Source organism: Megalops cyprinoides, chromosome 18, assembly GCF_013368585.1.
Source record: "Megalops cyprinoides isolate fMegCyp1 chromosome 18, fMegCyp1.pri, whole genome shotgun sequence".
Lineage (NCBI taxonomy): Eukaryota > Metazoa > Chordata > Actinopteri > Elopiformes > Megalopidae > Megalops > Megalops cyprinoides.
In genome coordinates this window covers 18,748,584-18,774,819 of record NC_050600.1, presented here as the reverse complement: position 1 = coordinate 18,774,819, position 26,236 = coordinate 18,748,584, and the positions used below count along the sequence as shown (strand labels likewise).

General features: G+C 46.2%; 1 protein-coding gene across 1 annotated transcript in view; it reads left to right on the top strand.

Annotated features, from left to right (window-relative positions):
* LOC118793402 (lipopolysaccharide-responsive and beige-like anchor protein) overlaps positions 1-26,236 on the top strand; it is a 210,665-nt gene that overhangs the window by 165,144 nt on the left and 19,285 nt on the right. Inside the window, exons 47-49 of the mRNA XM_036551568.1 lie at positions 3,252-3,404; positions 16,298-16,465; positions 22,862-22,951. Coding sequence (XP_036407461.1) covers positions 3,252-3,404; positions 16,298-16,465; positions 22,862-22,951 — 411 coding nt within the window. The remainder of the gene's footprint in view (positions 1-3,251; positions 3,405-16,297; positions 16,466-22,861; positions 22,952-26,236) is intronic.

Sequence of the window (26,236 nt, the reverse complement as noted above, 5' to 3'; positions counted from 1 at the left end):
CAGATCTGTTGGGTACTGCTCCTCCCAGAACAGACTGATTCAATTCTGAAGGGTCTGAAAAATGAGTGGACAGAGAGTTCATTTGTTTCCAGATTCGTCTTTAAATCTCAATCAAGTCAATGACTGAATCAGTCATATTCAACTAATACGGTATTCTTAACAAAGGTGTTAAGAGTTGGAATAGATATGGAAAATGGTTCTGGTTGGGAAAGGAAGATCAATTATACACTTAGATCCAGAAGTAATAAGATATATTCCATCTCTGCTGGATTATGCAAAGCCAGTGCTCCCAGTGGAGCACCTTCCAGGTGCATATAGTGAGCTGTGTGCTGTGTGCTCCAGAGAGAACAGAAAGCCTGCGAAAAGCATCATATACCACAATAATGAGGATATCCCCTTGGGCTTCTAATGGAAACCAGCTTGGTTTTATGATATATCGGAATATTTAAGCTCAATGGAAACGACACTGAGCCGCCGCAGATACAAATCAGTTTTATCAGCTATTAATAGCTGCGACACAGGAGCACACCCTGGGATCGTGGAGCGGACCCTGTGTGTTGATGGGCAGTTGAGTTGCCTGGGAAGATCAGAGCTACAGTGGGTGCTGAAGTGGATGTGGGATCTCAGTGCCGTCGGGCAGTGAAGAAGACCACTGCGGATGGGAAGAATGGGGCCCTGTCAGCTCCTACGTAGGAAGTGGTTGATAGGAAAGGTGTGATATCTCTGCAGTATTTCAGCCTACACTGAGGTGACATTTAGGAACTATGGCAAACTGGTCAGTGCTTCCTCATACCAAAGGGAGACGCATGATATGGCAAGACATTCCAGTATTTCTCAGTGACCCAGCCATTTCATATCTATTTGCAGTATGTAATACTTTTGCAATAGATGGTACTTTTTAGAAGCACCAGTTTGAAGAGGTGAAGAGCTCTGCAGGGAGAGTACTGTTGAGAATCTCCGTTTTGATAGGTTATATTGTAGGTATTGAATATGGACATTGAGCCCGACTGGAAAGCAGCAAATATAAACGCTCAGAACTGTGGCCTCAGAGTCTATGGTCTGGAGGGGTAAAAAAATTGAGTTTCCCAGCTTTATATTCCCAGTATTTATATCCATAGAAAGGTCAGATCATTTAAAGACACAAACCAGGATACAGATATACAGCCATATGAGAGCATAAATATTCAGTGTGTTCCCAGGGAAAGAACTGGTTGTGTATAAAGATGGTGCTCTAAGATTTGTCAGCTCAGACATATTTGTATATATAAATTTATGTGCATCTCAGTGTATATGTGTACATACAGTACCACTTAAAAAGTTGGAAAGAGATTCATACATAGGCATCAACGTCACGATTTATAGTTGTCTAAGAAAAAAATTCCAAGCATTTAAGAATAAGTCTTTAGATCAAGATATCTTTGCGTGATCAACACGTTTCACATTATCTTAATCAGGTGTGTCCAAACTTTTGACTGGCACTGTGTATAAAACACGAGGTTTGTTAAAAAGGAGAGATAGACTGATGGCAAGTGCTGCATGTAATATCATACAGATATTTTAGAGGTTGATGTATTTAATGTAAACATTTTTTTAATCAAATAGGGTATACTTCAAATAAATAAGAAAAATTCCATAAGGCTTTTATTCTGAAGTACAGCCGAGAGTGTCTTTTTGAAACTAAAGCATTTACCTTTATCAGCATGTAGCATATCTGTCTGAAATAAATCATGTTCTCTGGCAGCAGTAAAATAAGCATTCCAAAATAAACCCCAGGGAAAGCGTTTATTTGGCCGTAACGAGTGCCAGGCCAGCCTGTAGGAGACTGGTTTGTAAACACTGCATTGAGCTAAACACTTTCGCTGCTGTTTTTCACCTGTGTCGGAGGTGCCGTTTGAGGCAGGTGTAAGCTTCTCCTTTCACACAGCCTAACACAGCGTAGCTTCAGGAGTGTGTGAGGAGAAGTGTGGGCAGTGAGATCTGGAGAATGTCTCTCGCTGTCGGGCCCAGGGTGTCGAGGAGGGGGCGGGGGGGGTGTGTGGGGAGAGGTGCTGAGAAGTTGTCTGTTTGCCTCAAACTCCGAAAGAGCGATGGGCGCCTCTCTCCTGATGTGCTGTCTGTCAACGGCAGGCTTCACTGGGGACCTGTCCCTTGGCATGATGGTTTTCACCTTGACCTTGGGAGGAATTGCAAAACTCACCCTGGTACTTTCCTTTTTCCCAACCTTTTATCTGCTACTGTATATCTTTGGAAATAAGACCTGGTTTATCTTCCCCACAGGTTTGATTTGGAGTTTTTTTTTTTACCTTCCTGAACTGTGGAACCAGTTTTAGATAAACTCTATGTATGACGTTAATATTTAATACATTTGCATTCACATACTGTACTGTGATATGACAGATCTTAAAATTCAGTTAGCATTTGTGCCTGTAAAACTATCGCTAGTTCATCATCTTACCTTTATTCATTGGAAAGAACTTGAGATTAGTTTTAGATTTCCCTGGAGCAGCTCCATAACATGCATACACGCTTGCATACACACACAACACACTCACACTGTGCCTCCATTCAACGGAAGAAATGGGGAGGAATTCTCCTGCCCGGTCTTCTCATTGCTTTTATCAGGGCGACATTTTGCGGAACGCAGCGGATGAAGAGTTTGAGATGTAATTTTCATGAGTAATGGTACATTTCAAGTGGAGCCGCTTTTGCTGGCGCTAGATACGGCGTGGGTGCTGTAGATTAAAGCGCTGCCTTCTGCAGATGCCGCCCCATGAATTATGGATTCACTTCAGCTTTTTCCCCCTTTTTTTCTTTTAATGACATTCTTTTTTAGTTTTTACAGTGATATGTTCTCCCTAAAACTGTGTGATGCATTAGATAATATAGCTACCTACTCTTTTTTTTTGGCAAAAAATTCAATATTGTTTAAGAGTGACGACACTAAATGTTATAACACTGTATTGAACGGATCCGTTCTGCAGGCTTTTCAGGCCATTCCATTGCAGTTTACTGGGGGTAAAGTCAGAATTCTAAGCATGGTTTCATGGTGCTTCATATCACAGATAAAAAGCCATTGTTCCTCCTGTTATTTCACCAAACCATTTGAAAGAAAGCAGATGAGGTATACTACTGATACTGAACAGCATTCGGCAGAACATGTCCATGCAGTGGACTCAGAGGACAGTTAAGCAGCCAGTTCAGTGGAACATTCTGGGTCCTAACGACATTCTTCTTTACTGTTCTTCACACAGGAGCTGATCCCAGAGTTTTTCTACCTCCCTGAGATGTTCATCAACGCCAACAACTACAACCTGGGAGTGATGGATGATGGGACGGTGGTGTCCGACGTGGAGCTCCCTCCGTGGGCTAAGACCCCAGAGGAGTTTGTGCGCATCAACAGACAGGTGAGGGGAGTGGGGTGCGTCCGTGGCGCTGCCTGACCCCCTCTCTCACTCGGCAGGCAGTGCTCACGGGAACGCACAGTGCTTGTCATGGAAACGCGTTGTTTCAAAGCCATTTTTGCCTAATCTGATGTTCATTTGTGTCAAAAATGTCTAGGGGTACTGATCGCTGACAGCGTTTTTCCTTAATCGGAGTCTGACAGCTTTGGACACAGCTAGCTGAACGATTGGGCACTGTGTCTTATTTTATGTCTGAGTCACCTTCATAATCTAGTGTGAATCATGTTATTGTTTTGTTGCTTGTTTTATGCTCTGCAATCCTTGTTTTGATCTAGTATATCTGCAGATCATATTCTTTGAGTGACACACAAGCATTGGTGCTTTCCAGTACAGCTAGATTTCTTTCTGTTCGTGGAGCTTTACCCCCTAGCATTGAAAGTGAAAATCGTGGCCCTCGTCTCTGATATGGGACCCATTGCATGCTGCTAATCAGGACACTGATAGGACCGTGCCTTGCTCGGTAATCAACCCTCCCGCTCAGAGCCCAGTCAGGACCACAGGCCCCTCCCCCCAGCGCACCTCATTCGCCCTCACTGCCATGCACAGATGTCATGTGACCAGCGCTACAGGCTGCATGCTGTAACTGCAGTTCAGAAGGCCTCTCTTTCGAACAGGGATTTGTACATCGCTGCATACCTGCACAGCAGTGCGGGTGAATGATCTGTGGGGCCGGCTGTAGTTACAGATGGCACAGTAGCTGGTCGTGGCGGTGAAGTCTAGCGTTAATTAATCGCCAGAGCTCAGTTTTGACTGATCCTTCGACTTTCTATACAGTATCCTGGGGGTCACGCATACATCCATCCTGGGCCTGTATCTGGAGGATGAGAATAAATTGGCGCTGGAGTGAAGCCCCAGCCGGTATTTGTGTTATTCTAAGTTGGCTGGCGCTCCTGAGACGGAATTCCCAGGGTGCCGCGCGCCCTTTGTTTTGATTGAAAGTAATTGCCCGCACACCGGCCCTCCGTGCTGAAGTTACTTCGCAGATCAATACCCCGGCCTTTTAGCACTCTCCCCTCTGTGTGCAAATCCACACTATCGATCTGCACAGAACTGCAGGGGAAGACAGGTGAGCCGAGACGCCTTAAATAAGCGCCTGAAACACAGGGCCCTTCAAACCTTTGTGCTCGGAACAATCGCAGGCTGGTGTTTTAATGTCCTCGTTCTTTTTTCCATCTACTTGATTTCACATATCGCTCTGATGGTAGCTTCTGAAGTTCGGTATCTTAAATATATCATTTTTTTGAATTGCTCCGCTAATCTCTCTGAAAGAACGTAATATGCCTTCCATATCAAGCTGTAGCTGTTTTCAAAGCTTTGAACTTTTTGATGTTCTTTTATTCATAAAGAATCTTGTGCTTATACTTAAGTTGAAAGGTCCAAGTATTGGAATATGGTGATGAAAAAAAAAACTTCAAAGAGCAGAGAGGTGCCAGCAGAAAAGCCTTTGTGCCCCCCTCCCTTTAGCTAGAGCTACCAGGTCTGTCTCTACATTAATAACAACATACAGAGAAGATACAAACCTGCATCTAATTCCCCTGCCATATGCCTGAAGGCTGCTGCTCTCATTATGTGTAATGGTACACCTGATAGCTTACTAGAGACAATGAGCCAGAGAGAGGAAGCTGCCAAGTGCTGTCTTTAATTTTCAAAACAGTGTGAACAATGAACACTATTCTGCCATTCTCCGCTATTTTTACTGAGTATTATTGTAATTACACCTCTGAGATGATAATGCACCACACACACATACACACACACACACACGTACAGACTCTCACACACACACACACACACACACACACACACGTACACACTCTCTGATACCACCAATAGAAAGCAGCATCGTGTCAGGCATATTGCCTCGAAGCACAGGATGAAAGGAAACCTGTCTCAGTGGGTAGAGGGGAGTAGTGAATCACAGAGAGTGTGCATGTGCAGAGACAGACAATCACCTGTAAGACTACACAGCTAATACACATCTCATTATATGTGATATGATGTAATAATGAAATACATGTTTCTGATATTCAGTGTCGTATATTTTAATGGTGCTGTAGTTCATTATGGCACAGGACCCCCTGCTGGAAGGGTGCAGGTTTGATTTCCAAGGGGTCACACTGGTGTTGTACCCTCAGCAAGGTACTTAGCCTGACTCACTACAATGTTAGCACTACAATGGAAGTGTGTGTTTGTGTTATGTTCACATTCACAGTATGTTATGTGTGTGTGTGTCTTTGTGTTTCTGTGTGAAACGTGTATGTGTATGCGCTGTGTTTGTGCATGCGTGTGTGTGTGTGTGAGTGTGTTACGTGTCGCTGTGCGTGTGAGCTGTGCGTCTGCACTGCAGTGCCAGGCCTAGGCAGCCAGTGATAATTAAAAAGGGTCCTTGAGGCTCCAGGGATCTGCTAATGACTGATAGCTGGCATTATGGAGTGTCAGCTGGCTCCTGAAGTCGAATGAGACATTTTCTAATGAGTGCCTGGCCTCCAAATTGGAGCCATATATACATGAGGAGTTAATGGCGTGTTTCATTCTTTATCGCATCTGCCGTTAATGGCGCACGCGGTGTGGAATGCAGCAAGTCGCAACAGCAGGAAGGAAAAGCGGAATGTGGCCAAATGCGTTCCGTTCTTTATTTCACGTAGATGATTAACAGCTAATTAAGTAGAAGTCCATAAACCGCGTCGGCCCCTCAGCATAGAGGATAGCTTCCCTCTCCGAAATGCCACTTCATCACACCTCTTTGCTCTGTTTCAGCGTAGAGCTGGCCGTCGTTATTGCAAAGAGCAAATAGGAACATCATAATTTCCTTTTAAAATTTCCACATGCTTGCTTGATGGTGTGGTGAGGTTTGGACATGGACCAATTAGCCGTGCATTTGTATCTTGTAGTAGTCCATAATTTCAACATGCAGCAGATTAATTGCCCAGAAGATGGCTATCCTTGAGACTATGAAAAAGGTTCCATAAGCAGTCAGGCAAACATGCATTGCTTAACAGAGTTAGCATTTTACACTCAGTCAGACATCTCTGAAGAGAAGTAAAAATTGTGCTGTTTTAAGGCCTCTGGTCAGCACGAGGTGGCGCCCCCTGTTGGTGGGAGGAGAGTCAAGTAGAAAATGGTGGTCCTGAAAGGCCATGCCTCCTGACAGTTCAGCTCAGATTCTGTCAGAAATATAATTGTATGTATGCTCTATATTTCATGCACAGAATGCAAGATACATAGCACTAATGACCCATTCAATAGTCATGTAGTTTTATGTCTTGCAGCGGCGTTCTGGTTTCTCTTTATGTGGAACCACTTGATGTGTGCTGTACCTGTTTTTGTACAGTGGAGCTCCATTGATAACCATCTGTTATGTTACTTCCCTGTTGTTAAAATGTTGGCGCACATTCTTTCATATTCCATGTCAGGGTCCACATAACTAGGGGACCAGTTCTCTTGGTTAGGATAATCAGAGCTTTACTTACCTCACAGCAAACCAGTCTCATACTTACCTCAAAACAATTTTACAACCAAATGTTCGGCTTTCACAGGACACCAGGGCAAAAGTGAGTTTAGTTGGGAGGCTAGATAAACTAACATTGTTTTTGATAGTTTGTTTTTACTGAAAGGGAAGAAAACAGTTGATATGATTTGGAGAAGTGCAAACACAGTCACAGCATGTATAAGGATGCTGTGCCTCTCCCTGACAGCAGCATTTGCCCCGGCGTTCAGTTGTTGATGTTTTAATGCCAGCCCATTAGGAGCATTTCTCACAGGTCCGTTCGCGGAGCCTCTCTGAATGCTGCTGACTGTTACAAACCTTGCAGACTGAGACGGGCGATCGACGGTAGCAAATGCCACAGGGCCGTCTCCAGACAGCAGCAGCGCCTCATAAAAGCTGATCTCCAGTCACTCACGCGTCAGAGACGTCCATTAAACAAGCCTTAGAGAGCCGTCGCTCAGGAGCGGCTGCTGAGAGCGCCTGCTAGGAAGGGAAGCAGACAGGCTCTAAGTAGCCGCAGCTACTTTAAGCCAAACAGGCCATCAGGACCCAGCCTCTGAGTGCCAGGTGTGGGTCCTGACGGATCTGCCGGCCATTAGCGCTCTCCTCAGACAGGCTGCCCCCCTGTAACCTGCGGCCTTTGCGCCCGGCGGAGAGTCTCGGGGCTCCCCTGAGAGCCGCCACCTCCGACGCTAGCCGCGCCGCCGCAGCTGTTTCTCTGCGTTTACCGCGAACTCCGATCCAGCGGTGAGCGCTCGCGGGCCTCAGCCGTAAACACTTGTCGAGACTCGCTGAGAGACGGAGTGCCTCTTTAGCGTGACTTAAATCACGTTCGCCGAGACGCTGTTCGCCGCTGCTCGCTTCCGAATTACCGAAGCCGCCCCAGGCCCAACTGAAGGAGTCAACACTGTTGACAGATACTTTCGCACCTCATTTATAATTCAGTTGTTGCACTAATACATTGGAATAGCCAAATATTTAAACTCTTAGCATACAGATACGGTGACGGCTCATTACAGAAATGTGGGTGAGTCTGTCTGTTCTGGGAATGATATATTTTTTTGACTGGACTCATGCTTGGTTATTTACACTGGGTATTAAAAAAAAGTCGAGCATCAGAGCCATCAGCGTTGGGGTTGTGTCGCGATGGTGAGCGGCTGTTTGTCATTTGGCTTTGCGAAAACACTCCCAGAGCTGCGCTGACGGATTTACTGTGGCCTGCACAGCGGAGGTGTCACGAGCCCGCGGCGATGGGCTGTTTGTGATGGTTACAGCTGGAGACCTGCGTCTGGCCCCGCTCGTTTTCCCACGCTGGAAGGACCGCCCACTCCTGGGGTCAAAGGTCGCCAACTGTTCGCACTCTATTCCGGCATCACCCTTTACGCAGGCACCCCCAGTAGGGAACGATCCAGGGGTACAAGCTTGCTTCGATCTCTGTTCGTCCCTGCCCATTTCGGACCATGGAAAAGACGCGCCGGTCTAGCGAGGACCACCGCCGTGGCCCAGCTCCCCTCAGTCTCTGCATTTTTCCCCACGGTGGTATTTTGCGCGGTGACCGACGGAGAGCTCGTGCTCCCGGGGGCGGGGAGGGACCGCTAGCGCTCGGCGGTCTCTGGTTAGCGTCAGCCGCGGCTGGCGGAGGGGACGCTGTCATGCGCGGGCGGACATGTTTACTGTGCGGCCCGTGTTTTACGAGCTCGCCCGCGCTCCGCTCCTCTCCTGCGTGATGTCACGGCCGAGCTCGGGATGCCTGAGAGCGGGCTTGATCTACTGCAGCTGACACGGCGCGGCGCGGCCGGAGAGCTCCTGGGCTCGGCCCGTCTAGCAGAGCCAGCGCTGGTAGCTCAGAGCCCCTCCGGGCTGTTCTCTGAGAAACATTCCTCCCACATAGCCCTGTCCAGGCAGCCTTTAAGGCTGAACTTTAAATAGGTGAGAGACAGACAGAGAGAGTGGTACAGGTACGATGTTGTCACCAGCGTTCTCGGGACACGAGGGCCAGCCAAGCGTGCGGTCTGAGGGAAGCGAGAGATTTGTTCTCAGTGCAGAATGGCCTTGTATGAGCAGCTCTGCATTTCAAAACTACCGTCTGACAAGGACAGCGGCTTTAAGGACATGCATCACCACGCTAAATGGCCCCAGATATCAGTTCCCCCTCATACATCAATTACTCTGCGGAATTAATTTGGAGTTTTATCACCTCTGGTGCTTTTATACGGTTCTTTAATGTTTGAGGTCACTAAAACTTTTTATCTGGCCAATAATGGACTTTTATTTTTACATTGCAGTAAAGATGATGGAGAACTACAGGATAAAAAAAAGATTTAAGACCGCTTGATGTTGAAGGCTACATTCTCGTTTGGTTAGCATGGCTGCTGAAATCATGATAACTACCTCTAGATGGTTTATTTCCTGCTTGAAGTTTGAAGAAGGGTAATATGTCCTGGTCTGAAAACTTACTACTGTCTTACTGTTGTATATTTAGTCTCTATTTGATATCACAAAAGTGGGGTAAACTTAAGTCAACAGAATGTTTTTTTTTGTTGCTTGCAAATTAAAAAAAACTCATACACACATACGGATTCTGGTCATGTGGCAGTGTGAGGAGACTGTCTAAAGAGAGACGCCTTCCACCTGCTACCCTTGCTTCAACCCCACAACTTGTTTTTCATTTTATCTTGCCATGTGCAGTTACACTGTATTTACCACAGAAAGTGTCTTTTCTGTGGGGGAGTTGGTTGCTGGCTGGCTCCCGGTCTTGCCTCCACAGCTAACCTGGAGTCACAGACTCATGGCTGACTCTGTCTCCTCTCTCTGTTACGAACCAGCTGGGGCTAAGAGTCCTCTCCTGGGACACTGCCTGGCTTTGGGGATCACTAGTGTTGTGTGTGTGGAGAGGTGTCTTGAGGGTGTGTGCTACCTGTTGGTAGCTCCACCAGCTGTGTGCACTGCCTGTTTGTGTGCAGCTTGTATTTATAGCACAAAGGTCAAAGGTGCTGGTTCTGCAGCCTGAGCTGGAGATACTAAGATGAATACAGGGAGTGAATGGAAGCCTTTCTGCTCTCACTGGCGTTCTGACAGCTGGGAGGGGGGGGTCCCCTGAAAGGGCCTGCCTTTCATTAGTGCTACAGGATACCTAGGAGAGGAGAAAAGACCCCCCAGCTCTCTCCGTCTCTCTCTCTCTCACACACACACACACACACACACAGAGCGTCCTGGCTCTGACTGCCGGTGGCCTCTCAGCCTCTCCGTCCACTTAAGTGGTTTAGAATCAGAGTTAATTACTCCAGTCATCTGTTCTAATCATCTCCCCACTGCAGCCTGGCTGCACTCAGTCACGCGGTGGCATCGCTTCAACCCGTCAGGGGTTTTTCCCCCCCTTCTACAGCCACTCTGTGCTTGAGACTTAAAAGTGAGGCCCACTCATTCATTCCAGCCGTCTCTCACTTTCTCTCTTTCCTGTACTCGCCAGCCAGCTCGACAGCGTGCCACTTTAACAGACACCCAGGGCTCTCAGGGGGGTTACAGTAGGTCACTTCAGAGTTTCAGGTAAACTTTTCTTACTAGAAAAAAAGTCACTGTTTGAAATGAACCTGAGTGAAAGCTTTTTGTGTTGGATGTGCCAAGCATACGAAAGTCAGTGGATCATAGAAGGCCAATTTATAAATGCTTAGTACAGCTCTTCCCCGGGGTTTGTTCTCTCTTAGACCCACTCTGGGTTCATTTGAACACTCTGTCCCTGTCTTTCTTCTTTCTTTTTCATTTTACAGAGATGGAGACTCTGGGCACAGCATGAATACATATATCAAAAGATAGATGTATCAGAACCCAACTCCCAACAGGTCAAGCCTGTAAGAAATGTAAAGTTATTAGTTTTAGATGAGTGCAGTTAAAAGTAAAAAGGGACACAACTCTTAGATTTGCTCTTTTTTTCTAGCCACAGATATGTCTAGGAGAGTACAAATAAGTGGTGCTCTCTAACTCTTCTGATATTATCAGAATTCGTTTGCTACCCTTTTCATTTCCCTCTGTTCCTCTGTCATGTGACGGGGGTGGGGGTAGAAGGCTGCAGTGTTTGTAAGCTGCTGTGTGTAGTTTAACTTCACGCATTCTGTGGCTATCTGTGCATCAGTTATGGTGGGCCTGGTGGTCCTTACCTCCAGCTGTGTGCAGGATGCCTGATTAAACTGTAGCAGGCCATTACTGCTTTCTCAGATTTGCATGTTTGAGATTGTGGCCTATCTGTAGGCTCATAGCCTGCAATCTGTCAGTCCGGTAGCTGGAGATGAAGGATCAAGACACTATGCAAAAAAGCCCTTGATTATTTGCAATCTGCAGCCTTAAAGAGGGGGCTGGGGACACAGGATATTTTGAGCTTCCTTCTAAGGAGCGCAGAGGCTGGTACAACAGACCTCTGAGGGTGTGTGAATTGTTTTAGTATAGCTGAACCGTTCAACAAATGGCTTTTCTGTAAATTACAATAGGATCGCGTTTTAGAAAGAATAAGTATCTAGGTACCTTTTTCACTTTCGTTCCAAAACATCGTGGTCCAGGTGTAATTCACTGAGTGACTAACGCAATCTTCTGATCCTCCTGCTGTTGTGGTGAAAGTTAATTCTGGGCAGCGCTGTCGGAAAAGAGCGTCCCATGCAATAGAGAATGAAACATGAGGAAACGTGGAGAGGGTACTCATCTAGAGTTAACATCTGAATCATTTCACATGTCTGATACGCTTCAACCAGAGCTTATGGCAGTGATTTGCCAAACTGGCATGTTTGTTTTAAGACGACTTTCCGCCATCACAGTTCATTCTCCTCCCCGACACAAAGAAGCGGGATATTTGATTTGCTGTAAAGTAATACTCGCGGCTCGGCTTCCACTTAAGCGGTGACGAGAGCCCTCCCGCCCTGCCCGAAGGTTTTGTCGATTTTGACATAGCTGATTGGAGGGGAAGTAAACCCCTTCCTGCGAGCGAGGCCGAGAGCGTCGGCGTTTCCCCGCTCGGGGGAGCTGGCTTTGGTTTCTTACGTCACCCTCCCCGGGCCCTGACTCCCGGAACGCCGGGCCCGCTCGGGGGGTTCAAGCAGCCCCCTTCGCCGCAAACTGACAATCAGCTCGGCAGCTAAGGCAGGCTAATAGGCCCTTTAATCAGGCGCTTGTCAGTAGAAAGAGAATGCCAGATGAAAGGCAGTCGGAGCGAGCGAGGGAGTGGGAGGGAGTGAGGGAGGAGGGGGGAAAGGAGAGGAGGGGAGGGGGAGAGGAAGGGGGTTTGAGGTATGACAAGCGTTAGCAGGGAGGACTGCAGTGGCTGCTCTACTCTGCTTTGCTCTGAGTTTACTGGGAGCACATGATAATGAGCCTGCGATAGTGCAATATGGTAGAGACTCCCTACTGCAGCCTACTGCCTACAGCTGGCACACAGCCTCTCCATAAAAGCAGTCCTAATGACGATTAGCGTAACAATCACCGAACAGCTTCAGTTAAGGAGACAGGATGCAGCAAATGGAAAAATGTAACCGTTAACGAAAGTCTGAATGGAAAATTGAGACTTTATGGAGCAAATATTCCTGTGCCATTACTTGAGGCCTTGTGTCATATTTAAGAAAACTGGCACTGTACTAGAAGTCTGGAGAGGATGACACTTTTTTTCTCCAGTGAGCAAAACTGTATTTATTTGCATATCAGCAAGTGCTTCCCTCTGACTTGTGTCACTCTAATCTCCAATAATCAATGGCACAGTGACAGACTGTCACCGGAGGATGCTGTCACAGTGGGCGTAGGGCCCATTCAGAGGTGGCCCTGGCAGTGCCCGCACATACAGCTCAGCAGTGTGATGCTAATCAGGTGATTGATTTGTAGGGTGTGATGTTAATGTCTTAATGGAGCAAATGGCCTTATATCCTTAAGCCTTTTTGTAGCGGCTATAAATGAAAGAAGGAAAATAAAGTAGCCATCCAGTAGTACCCCATAAAGGTGTCTGTGAAATCCATCCCATAAACCTGAACTGTCTGAAGCAGAGGCCTGCTCTTTCTCCTCCACAGAACACTCTGTTTTAGGGCAGAGATCCAGTCCTAGACATTTCACTGTTGCTGTGGACAACAGAGGTTGTTGTCTAACCATTTATGTATCATATTTCAGTTTCTATGATTCAGATCAGAGCTAATGTTTGGAACGGACACCGGCAACAGAATAGCTTCTTCATGGAGGAGCTGTCACTTTTAACAGTTTCCAAATGCAAGATTTCGAAGGGATGTAGTGGGATGGGACGAAGTGTGGCAATAGTCACTCCTTGAGGCTTCTCCATGTTGTGCCAGTCCCAGGCCCCCGCAGCACTGAAAGGGTTAAAGAGAGGTGGACTGGCAGCTGCTGCATGGCCCAACTGTAACTCAAACAACTTTTTGGTCCCCTCAAAACGAGAGGCCTTTGAGTGGAAGTGGGCAGCTCCAGCCCTGTGCATCTGCTGGGAGAACCTTTCGCTCTGCTTCCTCACATCCAAGAGATGAGGAGGACATGCCGTTGGAGCCGCTCCAATCACATCCAACCTTAATCAGATCTGCTCCAATCATAGCTGGCCTTCATCAGAACCACTCCAATCAGTGCCCACTGTCATCAGAACTGCTCCAATCATCGGCCACTTTCATCTTAACCGCTGCAATCACTGCCTGCCTTCATCAGATCACAGCAGAGGGCCCAACACATACAAACTCAGACCATTTGTTCAGTGCTCTTTTTATTGTCTTAAAATAAAACAAATTATTAAAAGGTATTAAAAGCCGCGCGTCTTCAGTGTGAATCGAGCGGGACATATATCACTGGTGATACTGTACCTGGTTTCTGAAGCACTGCGTGAGTCAGAACAGGAAAGATCCGGTTCCAAGCACTCAATGCATGTGATGCCTGTGGAACAAAGGAAACTCAAATCCTACAGGAAACTCGTGTCTTCTGTAAGCCAGCAAAAAGCACAACAATAAAAAGCAATGATTTGTTGGAATACGACCTCCTCGAAGCATTAACATACGCCCGGTGTAATTCATTCATGAATTATTGTAATGATCCCCAGTGGAACACAAAAAGACATACAAAGCTGGCTAATTGGTGCATAAATAACCCTCCTGTCGCTGTTTCCACTCGCACCCTTCATTGTGCTGGAATGTCTTACCAGTGTACGTTTCCCATAACTGAAATATCTGCCTTTGTGCTGCAGAGTTTTGCCTTCACTTTTATAATCTAAAATTCTCGGTACAATAAATTATTACGCTAAATAATATTTTACAGATAGGAAGGGCTAATGGTTGCTGTGATCTGTTCTTGGTTTGTTGTAAGCAGTTTTTTTTTCAATGAAATTGATTTGCTTATCTGATATCAACAATGTTACCATTCTACACATTGTATATCGAGTGAAAGAAAGCCCCAATTCTGTGCTCTTTTTTTTTAACTTAACCGGTGGCTTGGAAGGTGCACCGTGGGCCAGATTGAACACCACCCCACCCCCCTTCCCGAAATTGGGCACGGCTCATCTGATGGGGTCAGTCCCCTAAGAGCGGAGGCAGCCGCGGAGGCTGGTGTAATCACACATCGATTCCCGTCACCCCGTGGCGGACAGAGACGGGGGGGGGGACCTCCGAAGTGTGGCATTAGCATAGCGTAGCGGTGGAGGAGGGCGGCCGCTCCATTGTCTCCCGCCCGCTGATTGACACAGAGATCGCGCCGCGCATTAAAGGCCCATCAGGCTGCGCATTAGCTCTGAAAGCGGGGAGCCGGGGCCCAGCAGAGGTCACTCCCCCACCCGCATAATGAACCCATCCCAAAGGGAAACGGCCCTGCCACTTCAGCCCTGACGCACCGCAGACAGAGTAGATGTGTACTTCCTAATAGCGGGGGCAGGGGTTTGATTAACAAAATAGCATGAGACCCGTGTGTAGGATGTAAGTACATTAAGAGAGGACAAGCCTCTCCGCTCCGAGAGGGCCCGGGGACATTGTGCGGTTGATGGGGAAGCCTGACATTTTAGTGTATTTTCATGTCACTAATCTACTGTTGTTATTACATTGGTACGGTACATTGAGCTGAACTGTGATGTCATAACCGTGTGTTTACGCAACTATTTGCATCATGCTGAAAATAAATTAGCGACAGGCTTTTTAAAAGAGCCTCTTTTTCTAAATAAAAAATAGGACCTTTCAAAAGCAGCCCGCCTCCAGGGCTTTATCCTTTAGGCCTGCGCTTTTATTGATATTTTCTTACTTCTTATAAACTCATTATACGAGGGCTCCCACAATATACCGTCAGCATCCTGTCAGAGGGAAAATGTCACCATGGACGACAGACGTTTACCGGATCTCTGCCGCCCCTGATTGAAAGTTCTAATTAAGTGAGTGGAGAAAATGAACTGAAATTAGCTGTCAGAGAGTCACATTTAAATGAGTGATGAACCGCCACAGCCGTAAACATTTAAATGATATAAATTGCCATTTAAGTGTGCGGTTTAATGTCTGTCATGCATTAATGTGACACCAGCCAGCAATGACAATCAAGCCACTCACTTTAATTTGAACACATTGAGCGACTTTGTGCCGACAGCCCTGTGCAAATTAAGACGATTGTTATTCTTATGTGCGCGCGTAAACGCTCTCCTCCTTCGTCGGCTAATGAAGAGAAGGAAAGCGTGCTTTATGTTAATGCGCTGGCATTAAAAAGACATTTCTTGCGCCGGGCAGACAAGTTTCCTGTTATTTCAAGGACTTTTAGGAATCGCTAAGGGTATCGTCTCAATTTCCAAAAGCCCTCCACGGGCGTGGAAACCGTTGTTGTGCATTACTGTGTGGCAGTGTGTGGCGAGCGCATCTGTCATTCTCTGAGAATGCGTGAATGTGGAATATTTATCCATATATTAGCACAATATGAAATTTCTATTTCATAAATTGATATTTGGATATTAATGTTGTGCGGCATATTGCAGTGCATTATAACAGTGGTTTTCAACTACCAACATTCAAAGATTTACTGGGAAAGGTGCTGTTACAACATACAGTAACAGCTTTGATTTATGTCATCCCGACTGATGTGCCGTTTCTCTGGCTAAAATCTTTCATTTAACTACAGAAATGAACATATTAAAGGTTTCAGTCATTTTGGTTATAATGAAAATGCACAGAATGCCTTTGCTTTGAATTGAAGTAAACGCGGTCTTTAATCACAGTGGCTAGTTTGTTTTAAATTCAGCACTTTATGTCACTGTGCCCATGTGTGATATCTTGATGCATTGGTAGCGCCGGGTGGAGCGCAGTGTGACATGAAGGTGATAGTGTCAGGGTTTGTGGTATGTAACACGTGTGTCTCTGTGTTCCCGCAGGCCCTGGAGAGCGAGTTTGTGTCCTGCCAGCTGCACCAGTGGATCGACCTCATCTTCGGCTACAAGCAGCAGGGACCCGAGGCCAGCCGGGCCCTCAACGTCTTCTACTACCTGACCTACGAGGGCGCGGTCAACCTCAGCTCCATCACCGACCCCATGCTGAGAGAGGTGCGAATCTGTGTACCCCCCTACACGCCTTAAACGATGACATCACACCGTTTGCTTAATCAGAGCCTGCTGGAAAATACAGTTCAAAAACATACTGGCAAAATCTCGCCCACATTTTTAAAAACGCGTAGATTCAAAGTACATTTATTAAGGCCTACATTGTAAGTTCGGTCATTCTGTGAACTTTTTCATTCCATGAATTTTGGTTCAGCTAAGATTCAGCTGTAGCAGAGCCTTATTTACTCTCCTGTGCTGTATTGTGTCAAGCCAGTTAGCGAGCTGGATTCTGAGATAGCAACACTGGAGGATTTATAGTATGTTCCCTCGGTTTTATGAGCCTGTGTTGGAATGAGCATTGAACTGCCTTCACTCAGCCCTTGATCAGTGTCCAGGCTAATCGCTTAGCATGAATCTGCAGCCAAACAGGAGACAGTATGGAGGTGATGGTGACATTAAAATAAACGCCATTGGCTTTTACTCTCATGAATCTGCCATTCAGTCTGTTCAGGAAACAGGGCTGGCATGCTATTGAAAGTATGTACCTTCATTGAGCGCGCTGATCTGTAAATCGCGGGTGCCAAGTATCTGAGACATTCGGACAGGCCCTTTCGCACTGTATACAGAGACTGCATAACAAAGAACAGAGTCCTGTGTGTAAGGTCCTGTACATATCCAGCCAACTTCAACATGCCAGCATAAGTACAGCTTCAGTCTACGATGGGAGTCTTTCTACAGCCTAGCCCCACTAGTGGTGGTTCCCTGCCAAGGGTGGTTGGTAATCTCCATGTGCACGGAACCACATCTACGTTTTTTGACAGTTCTGCTGGTGCCTTACAGCTCTCCATGTAAACTGTTGTCAGATTCGATGTGACCAAAACCCTTGATCCGACCGTGAGCTGTTTTCACTGTTCTGTGTAGCTGTATAGTAATGTAGCGTATGTGCACAGTAGAGGTGATTGTAGCTTGTGGGTAAAGGCTTGTGTAAGGGGGCAGCACTGTTACTCACTCAAACCTGCCGCGCTCTTTTGAGTGTAGCTGATTTAGCGAAATAGATCATGAAAGTTAATTCCGGTGCGATCACTCACATTCAAAGATTTGCTTTCTGTTCTTTTCCTTTCTTTGAGAATTGCAGATGTTCTGGACTATTAAAAGGTGTTTGATGATCAGTATGTAGTATTATGTGTGTGTGTGTGTGTGTGTGTGGGGTGGGGGTGCTCCGTGCTGATTGGCCGGTGCCGTGCGAGGGTGCGTGCCTGCCGCTCTTCCTCTCCGTCCTTCATGCTCAGTGAATGGAGCGCCTGGAGACGAGAGGCGAGGCGCAGATTTATGGGCTCGTTCAGGTAATTCTCATTCAGATGCACTTCTGAGCCACGCATGCAGATTCATGGCCCGGGAGGAGGCCGTCTCCCAGCGCAGCCCATTACCCGGCCGCCTGTTTAATACCCCAAAACCAAATTGGATCCCTGACACCCGCCGCAGCTGCGGAGCCGCTCCAGCCGCCCAAAAATAAATAAATTCACACTGTCATCATTAACAGCAAGGCGTGCGAGGAGTCTAAGAATAGTTTTCAAGGATGAATCAGGAAGCGTGCGCACACACACACACACACAAACACACACGCACACTTGCGTTCAGGGATGTGCATGTTTTCTAGGCCTTAAAGACGCAGAGTGTAGAGCTTTTCTCTTGAACCCGTTTAGAGACTCTAGCTAGATGAGCCCCAGCAACTCACATCTCCAGCTACACATAACGGCCTTGAGTCTCATACAGCCCTGTGTGTTTTTGGGAAAGGTGGGGGGGCTGGGGGGGTTGGAACAGCGTCAGGGCCGGTCCTCAGGGGCGCGGCGGTGACTGACGGCTGGCGCGGTGACGGGCTGGTTTGTGTCAGCCGGGCAGCTGGGACGAGCCCAGGCCTTTTGGAATGTCTCAGAGCAGATTAGGGGCAGCTGCGGGGCCCTGCCCGGCAGACCGGGCCGCTGTTTTCACAGACGTGATTACTTCCTGTCTCTCTTCCGCCGCAGCCACAAAATTAGACTTAATAAGAGTTATTTTTAAAATCCGCTCACGACGAAGAATCGGGGGCCCCCAGTCCCTCACAGCACAGCCCCCCTTTGTCATCTGCCTTTAGGGCAGTGCATTCCTGTATGAGAATTTCGAAATAAATAAACCACTCTCATAATCTCAGCAGTAAATATAGCTTTGAATTCATATTGGTATCAAAGGCACCATATGCATAACACTGTAGCATCATGCAGTGAAACTTGCACGAGTTGTACTACCGTTGACAGACACTGTCCTGCAAATATACATAAGTTTGTGAATACATTTTAAATTAGGAAGTGGTATTTAAATGTTTCACACTCTAAATGGGAAGAAGGAACAGTGACAATTCTAACTGTTGCAGAGCTCAGCTCTGTGGTCATTATACTTTGAATCAATTTTTCTTTGACATATGAAAACCTGAGATTGAAAGGAACATGATGCACCCCAGTTAATATAAAAATATAAACATAAAGCATGCTGCAAACTTATTACTGACTATTCAGCACAACAATAGTGTATAACTGCATTCATGCGCACAATATCATTTAAATTTACTGAAGAAACGTTAATACGATTTTCATTCATTCATTTGTCTTTATTGATCTTTTTTGTGTTTGTTTTGCTGTTCAAAAAAATTAGCAAATCACATCTTACCTTTGGCATGAAAGGGCTGTTTTTTTCTCAGTAATTTTCCTGAATTATCATAATGTGTTTTTAATTATGAGCTGGTGCTCAGACACGTAATTAGGAGCAAAATGCACATCCTATGTCAGAATGAATGCCCCCCATGTGGGCAGTTTGTTACTGCCATGGTGTTACTCCAAGTGTTGGAGGGGCTTGATTATTCACCCCTCAGTTTAAATCTGGCCAAAACTGTGGGTGTGTGTTTCTCTGTGAATTGAAATACCATCTTCCCCTCTATGGAAAGGTCAGGAAATTAATCTGGTTTCTCCTTTTGAATTCAGCATCATTTTAGAGTGCTGCCTTACTTTCAGAAATACAAGTGAAAACCTAAGGTTACAGAAATTATATTTTTGAGACTGCAAAATTGTACTGTGTATAAACCCTGTTTTTTTCCCCTTCCCTCTTCTGTCATAATGTGCAGTGTGCTGGATCCATATTAACTGACGACAACATAACCGCTGCATTCCCAGGAATGCAAAACATTTTCTAAATTTTAGATTATTAAACACCAAAACACTACCCTGCTATACACAGTATTAGATCTATAGCTCTGATTATTTTAGGCACTGCTTAGGTACTTAAGCATGCACCCGCCAACACACACACACACTTCTTTAACAATTCAATCTCGGTAACAAAACTGTCAAGGCCTCCACAAGAGGGAGTGCATTTAGCCTTGACGCTCTGCAGAATATGGGCAGTGAGCACACAGAGGTAGAAACCCAGCCCAGTGCAGCTCTGCACAGCTCTGAGCCCTGCTGATACAAAGAGCTAAAACAGGTCCTGTAGCGTTCAAACTCAAAATGTGATTACTTCACCCGTCCCCTCATAAAACTCCAAATCTCTTATTCATGTAGCAAGTATCTTTAATTCATATGTTTGAAGTATGATTTCAGCAGCCATATGATGTACAGCCATAGCATGCATTCGGTTAGCAAAGCATTTTTCTTGCTGCTGCACACCAGTGTGGCATAATAACAACAGTGTCTGCCTTGTGATACCTGTCTTAAGTAAACGCAATTGCATGGAGACTGGATGGTATTGCTGAAACCTCTGTTAGTAGCAGGATGGACAATACTGGGGGTGGCGGGGGCTTCAGGCCGTCATTTAAATGGACAGGAAATAGAGGAGGCCTTCATCAGTCACGGGCCACTGCCTCCAGAGAGGTTTGGCCTCTGTGGGGAACGCAATGAAGTTAACGGTACGAAGAAGCGGGACTCCTTGACCCCCGCTCGCTGCATTTGCGGACTTACGCGCTGCAATGAATGTCAGCTCAAAATTGAATCATGATTGGTCGAGTGGCTCTGAAGTATTAGCTTAAGCAAACTGTCCAAAACAAATGGGACATCGAGTCACCTTGAGGCATGATTTCAGCTCCCGGGAACAGTGGTGCACGTTCAGGTTGTGTTCTGTTTATTGTGTAGAAAACCCTGGAGGTTGTTCTGTGGTTTGGAGCTGGAACTGCTGGGTGGAAGTCAGCTTTTTACAGGTTGTCTGGAAAACAAATACAAAGAAGGAATTAATATTTTAAGTATTTAATTTAAGGAATTAATATTTTAAGTGTCCCAGTGATGACCAATTAGCACATACGTATCTCATACTGTTACAGTAGCGGGTCGTTAAACTGCTGCAGAATTCAAAGGAACTTTTGATGAATAGATAATATTATTTCAACAATCAGTCATGCACCAGCATGAAAAGTAATGAGAAATTCCATGACAAAGTAGACTGTCTTCACACATTAAGATAACGAACTGTTCTTCGCAATTAATAAAACAATGATTCTGTTTTCAGTTGATTTTACTGGAAATGGACAGGTAAAAGAAGCAGCATATCATTTTGTCATTGTTACAAATTTTTTTTCACCAGGGTGTTGTGTCTACCCTGACTGGAAAAAGGAAACTGATTTTCATGTTAAGTGGAACCAATGATTAATAAGTGTTTACATAGTAAACAGTGTCACCTGCTGGTAGACTGTGAAAGAAGGTACACAAATGTGTCTTCCCTTCACTAGAAGTAACATTTTTCAGGTAACAAAGTGAATGACTAATCCACTCCCAGTCATATTAGGTAATGAGCAGTGACTGTGGGAGTTTTTGTTTGTTGTATTTGGTAATAAGCTAGCTAGCTAACTAATAATCATAGCAAGTCAGTTCAAATGAGGATAAATGCTACAAGAGAGGGCTAGGTAACTATCAAACTGGCTGGCTACTCCATGTTTTTTACAGTTTCGCAGTAGCTCACTAGATGGTTGTGCAAATAATACGGCATTTCAGAATTGACAAAAATGTTTGTAGCTATGGTAGGCATGCCAGCCTGCATGTCAGTTATGATTCTTAACATTATGCTAGTTAGCTGTGGTGACACCGTTGTGAAGAGATCAGGTTTTAGATATACACCAACAATTGAATAGCAGTTGAAATCAATGCATCTCGTTGCTTTTTCCAAAATAAATAAATTCTCACGGATTTTTGCAAGTTATTCAAACAAAGATTTTCTCTGGGTTTGAAAGTAAACTCTGAAAATTCTTTGATCTGTTTGGGATTGCTGAACGGAAAACCACAGGTCCTGTCTGTGTTGTACACGCGGTCCCATAAGAAGTGCATGAGCATCTATTTTAAGCAGGCCGTCATCAGGTTTAGGATATATGCTCTGTGTGTAACGCACATCACGGCCCCGCCGCTGAGCAGAGCTAAATCACAGACATACTGGACCATGAGGCCCCACTGCAGCTCAGTACTTCTAACCAGTGCATTCTGTCTGCTGTCTCTGATCCTCCAAAGGAGATGTAGAACGTTAACATTAAAGGCAGTTGCTACTTTTGGCTTCCTTTTACCCAGATAAGAGCTAAGCAAGAGTTGTATTAAATAACCAACCCTGAGTTTTATCATCTCATGATATTGCACAGACCTCAGGCAGCGTTAACTGCAATTAGCACGTTGCCCGTTGGTCTTTTATGTTGTTTTTGTTCTGTGGCTTATGTTTGAATACGGATCGCCGGGGATTTTGTGATGTTTGCTGTTTAGACATAGCGAGCCCCCATGTGAGTTCGCCCCAGCTGAATTATGGGTGGACAGGCTGCGTGGTTCCCCCCTCGTAGCTGTGAGCGATGTGAGGCTTAGCCCGGCTGGCAGCGGGAGCCGTGCGCTTGCTCATGTTCCTGTGCTGGCGAGGACGGAGGCCCAGAGTCTCGGTCCGGGAGCGCCGGGGAGATTTGAGCGTACCTGTTAGAGATTAGCCTTCTTTTTCCCCGCGGGATCTATGACAGAAGCAAGAGCGAGAGCGCTGGACGAAGCCAGGCGGGGCCCCGCGCGTCTCTGCTCAGCGTCACGCGGCGGGGATAAGGAGACTCGGCAGCGTTTCTCATGGAAATATCATTTACAGGCCCGCGCGATGATCTCATGGCCAGAGCCCGCGCCAGTCCCTGCTAAATCAGCAGGGGCAGCGCGCTGTCTCACTCACTCTGTAACACCCTCACCTCATATGGTGCACGTAGATGCACATGTATCCCACGCTACACACGCACACACAGACACACATATACACGTACATGCATTCACTCATACTGCACATACACTCAAACAGAGCAGACTAGCTGACAGTTATGGTCCTCTTATATGACCGTGATCACCTCCCCCTGATGTTCTGTCCTTCCCTGTGCTCTCTTAGGCCGTGGAGGCTCAGATCCGGAGCTTCGGACAGACACCCTGCCAGCTGCTGATCGAACCCCACCCCCCGAGGAGCTCCGCTATGCAGGTGGTGAGTAACGTCACAGAGCTAAGCGCTGCAGCCCACGTAACGCTGTACCTACATAATGTCACACCACTCCAGCTATACTCACACACACTATACCCAGCTAGCCTCCCACTGCAACCACTACACCAACTGTGCTTATAAAACATCCCACTGCACTCACACACACTGTACTCATCCCAGGGACACCATTACATGCTGTACCCCCATAACAGTCCACTACACCATTGCATACTGTACCCCCATGACAGTCCACTACACCATCACACTGTGCCCCCATAACATTCCACTACACCATCACACTGTGCCCCCACAACATTGCACTACACCATCACACTGTGCCCCCACAACATCCCACATACACCCACCCTACCAGCATTCATTCACTGTACCCACATATCATCCCAGAGTGGCTGAGTTGAACATCTCTTTGTTGTAATGTAGTTTTGGCTGCGTGATGCTTTACCTGTGAGACTTCTTCCCCTTCGCCGCCTTTGTGTCCCTCCCTCCCCCAGGCCTCGCTGCGCTCTTTCATGTTTAACTCTTTATTTATTGCCATAGAGCTGAGTCACGGATTAGTGTGGGGAGACTTGCCCGGCCATTCTCCCAGTATCCATCTGTGCAGAAACAATGAGGGAAAGGTTCCCAGGTCTTATCTGGAGTGTTGTGAGAGTGAGAGAGGGGCTGTTGAAGACAGGCTGCCTCTGAACCTGTCAGCGTTTCCCCCCGCAACGCTCCTGCTCTGCTCCAAGCTCCGCCCCCCAATGTGCCCAGCTCCGCCCCGCAGCACACAGCTCCACCCAACACAGAGACAACGCTGCTTACTCACGGGCACCAACTCAGACACTGAGCAGATCCAGCGGTGTTTATATCACCTGGATGGGCTATTAGAGGACACAGATGATTAGATGAGCACATTTGTGTATTATTAAGGAGAATCTGCACATTGCTTGCTATAAACTGATCGTTGTGAATTAGCAGGCAGTTTTAACAGCACACAGTCTGCCTCATGCATATCCCAGCTACACTAAACCCCAACCACTCCTGGAAGCTCCCTAATCAGTGCTGTTTTTTTCTTCTTTCTGGTAAAAGAGCACCATTATGGGATTCCACTGAAGTACAAGAAGCGCTCAGTGTGTGTATGGTTAGAGTTTCCTGCACTCATCAGCTGCAGTCGCATATGATTGAGGCCTAACAGCTTAATGAGAAGAGAAATAAACTATTTTGGTACAGCTGTTCTGAGATAACATCACACTGCAAACATCTTTGGAGGCCATATTTAACTGAAGTACAGTAGTGGTAAGAACAGTAAAAGCAGCAAATGATAATAAATGTGAAAAATTAAAATATATATTTAGTATGAGTCACATTTTCCCGCCAGAAAAGCTCTCTTATATCAACAGTAGAGATCACAGATATGTTGAGCTCCCTTGCTGAGAGAGAAGTGTTTTAATTGAAACGTTACACCAGAGCGCCGTGGAGTGCAGACACCTGAGGCACAAGCAGCATACAGATTTTGACATTCAGGTTGTTAAAGGTGTCTTGTAGTTAATTGTGTTCCCTCTCTGGCTCTGGCAGGTGTGACATTCGCCTTTTACAGAGAGCCTACCGGCTTCACAAACTAGAAGCAGATGCGGTTACCCCCTTCTCGCTCTCTCTGACTCTCCCTCTCTCTTTCTCCATCTGTATACTTTCTCTTTCTTTCCCTCTCCATCTTTTTCTCTACTACTACTTTTTCCTCTCAGTTCAGTTAAGCTCAGATTGTTGCATTGGCATTGCAGTGATACTTCATTTCTATTTCCAAAGCATCGAGTAACATTAAAATTAAACATTAACAGGGATGATAAAGACAACATTAAATTTTGACAACAGAAGTAATGATGAACAATATACCTAGTCAAAATACACCAACTGTGTCATACTGATGACACATCCCTGTAAAGATTTCTAGGAAAAATAAAAAAGTAAAAAAGTAATGACGTTAATGCCTCTCCCTTGCTATTCTCCTCCTCCTCTCTCTCCTTCTCTCCTTCTCACTCTCTCATAATCATGTTGCTGCTAATGGCATTATCAGAGGCGTTGGTAACCTGTCAGAAACAGGCATTGGCTGGAGCTTGCTCTTGCCATTAAGCACATATTTGTTCTACCTCAACAAGTTACTCTGCAAATAGGTCTGAATAGATTTTGCAGGGAAAGAACATAAAACTCCTCATCATTGCATGCAGAAGATTAAGGATGAAAGCTTTTGTCACTGTCAGAGTTTCATTGCCAGAACATATGGGAAAGTTTAACTTTAATGATGACTCATAGCACGATTGATAATCCACCTGTGGTCTAATGGACCCTGCAGTCGAGGAGCGATATTTTTTCAGGCCAGGCCTTGTTAATATTCATAAATTACATCATTCCAAGGTCTCTAAATTCACACATGGAACAGTCTGAAGGGAAAATGGCTGCAATTCTGCCATGCCAGGTGAGTGTTTGTTGGTGGTGTGGTAATAGTTCTTGACGTGTGAGAATGAACCTGTTTAAAGAATTAATTCTTCCAGTATCAGACTATCACTGCATATTACACTGAAATAATAAAAGCTGCCATCATAGCAAAGGATGCCAGCTGCCAGCACTCCCCCACCCCCCAGTACAGGCACTCACTTGGCATAGTTTCAACTTTGTAACTTTTTTTGATTTTTTTACGCCCTGCCCACATGAACTGCAGCTAATGGAAGGAGAATAAAAGTCCAGTAGTATTAGGGGTGTGATTGCATATTTTATCGCACTAAACTTAACACCTCCCCTGACCCAAACGTCACCTTTAACAGGCTAGAATTGGGATTACCCAAGTGATAGTTCAGAAGAGGACATCTCTGCTCGGCACACGAGGCTTCACAAGGCAGGATCGCTGTTTCTAATCTGCCAGTGCTGGTGGCTCGGGGTGTACAGTGCGGAGGCAGTGAAATTAGCAGAGAGGGGCCAGAGGCGAGGTGACCCATTAGCGGTGTATACCATGCTGGGTATATGAGGGCTGCTGTAATGTAGAGCAGGTGAGGTGATTAGCAGAGCCTGGGCACAGCCAGCTTGCCCAGCACAGCCTCCCAGCTCACCCTGGCACTCAGAGCCTATTAGGGCATATGAGGCATTACTGACACCTCTAATGGATGGATTAACTCTTGATGCTGATTGGCCAGGAGTCGCACAGGAAGCGAGGAATATGGGCAGCGTGCCGAGGCCTACGTTGTGCCCTGTGTCCCCTCTCTGTCTGTCTCTCTCTCTCACTCACTCAAACACACACAC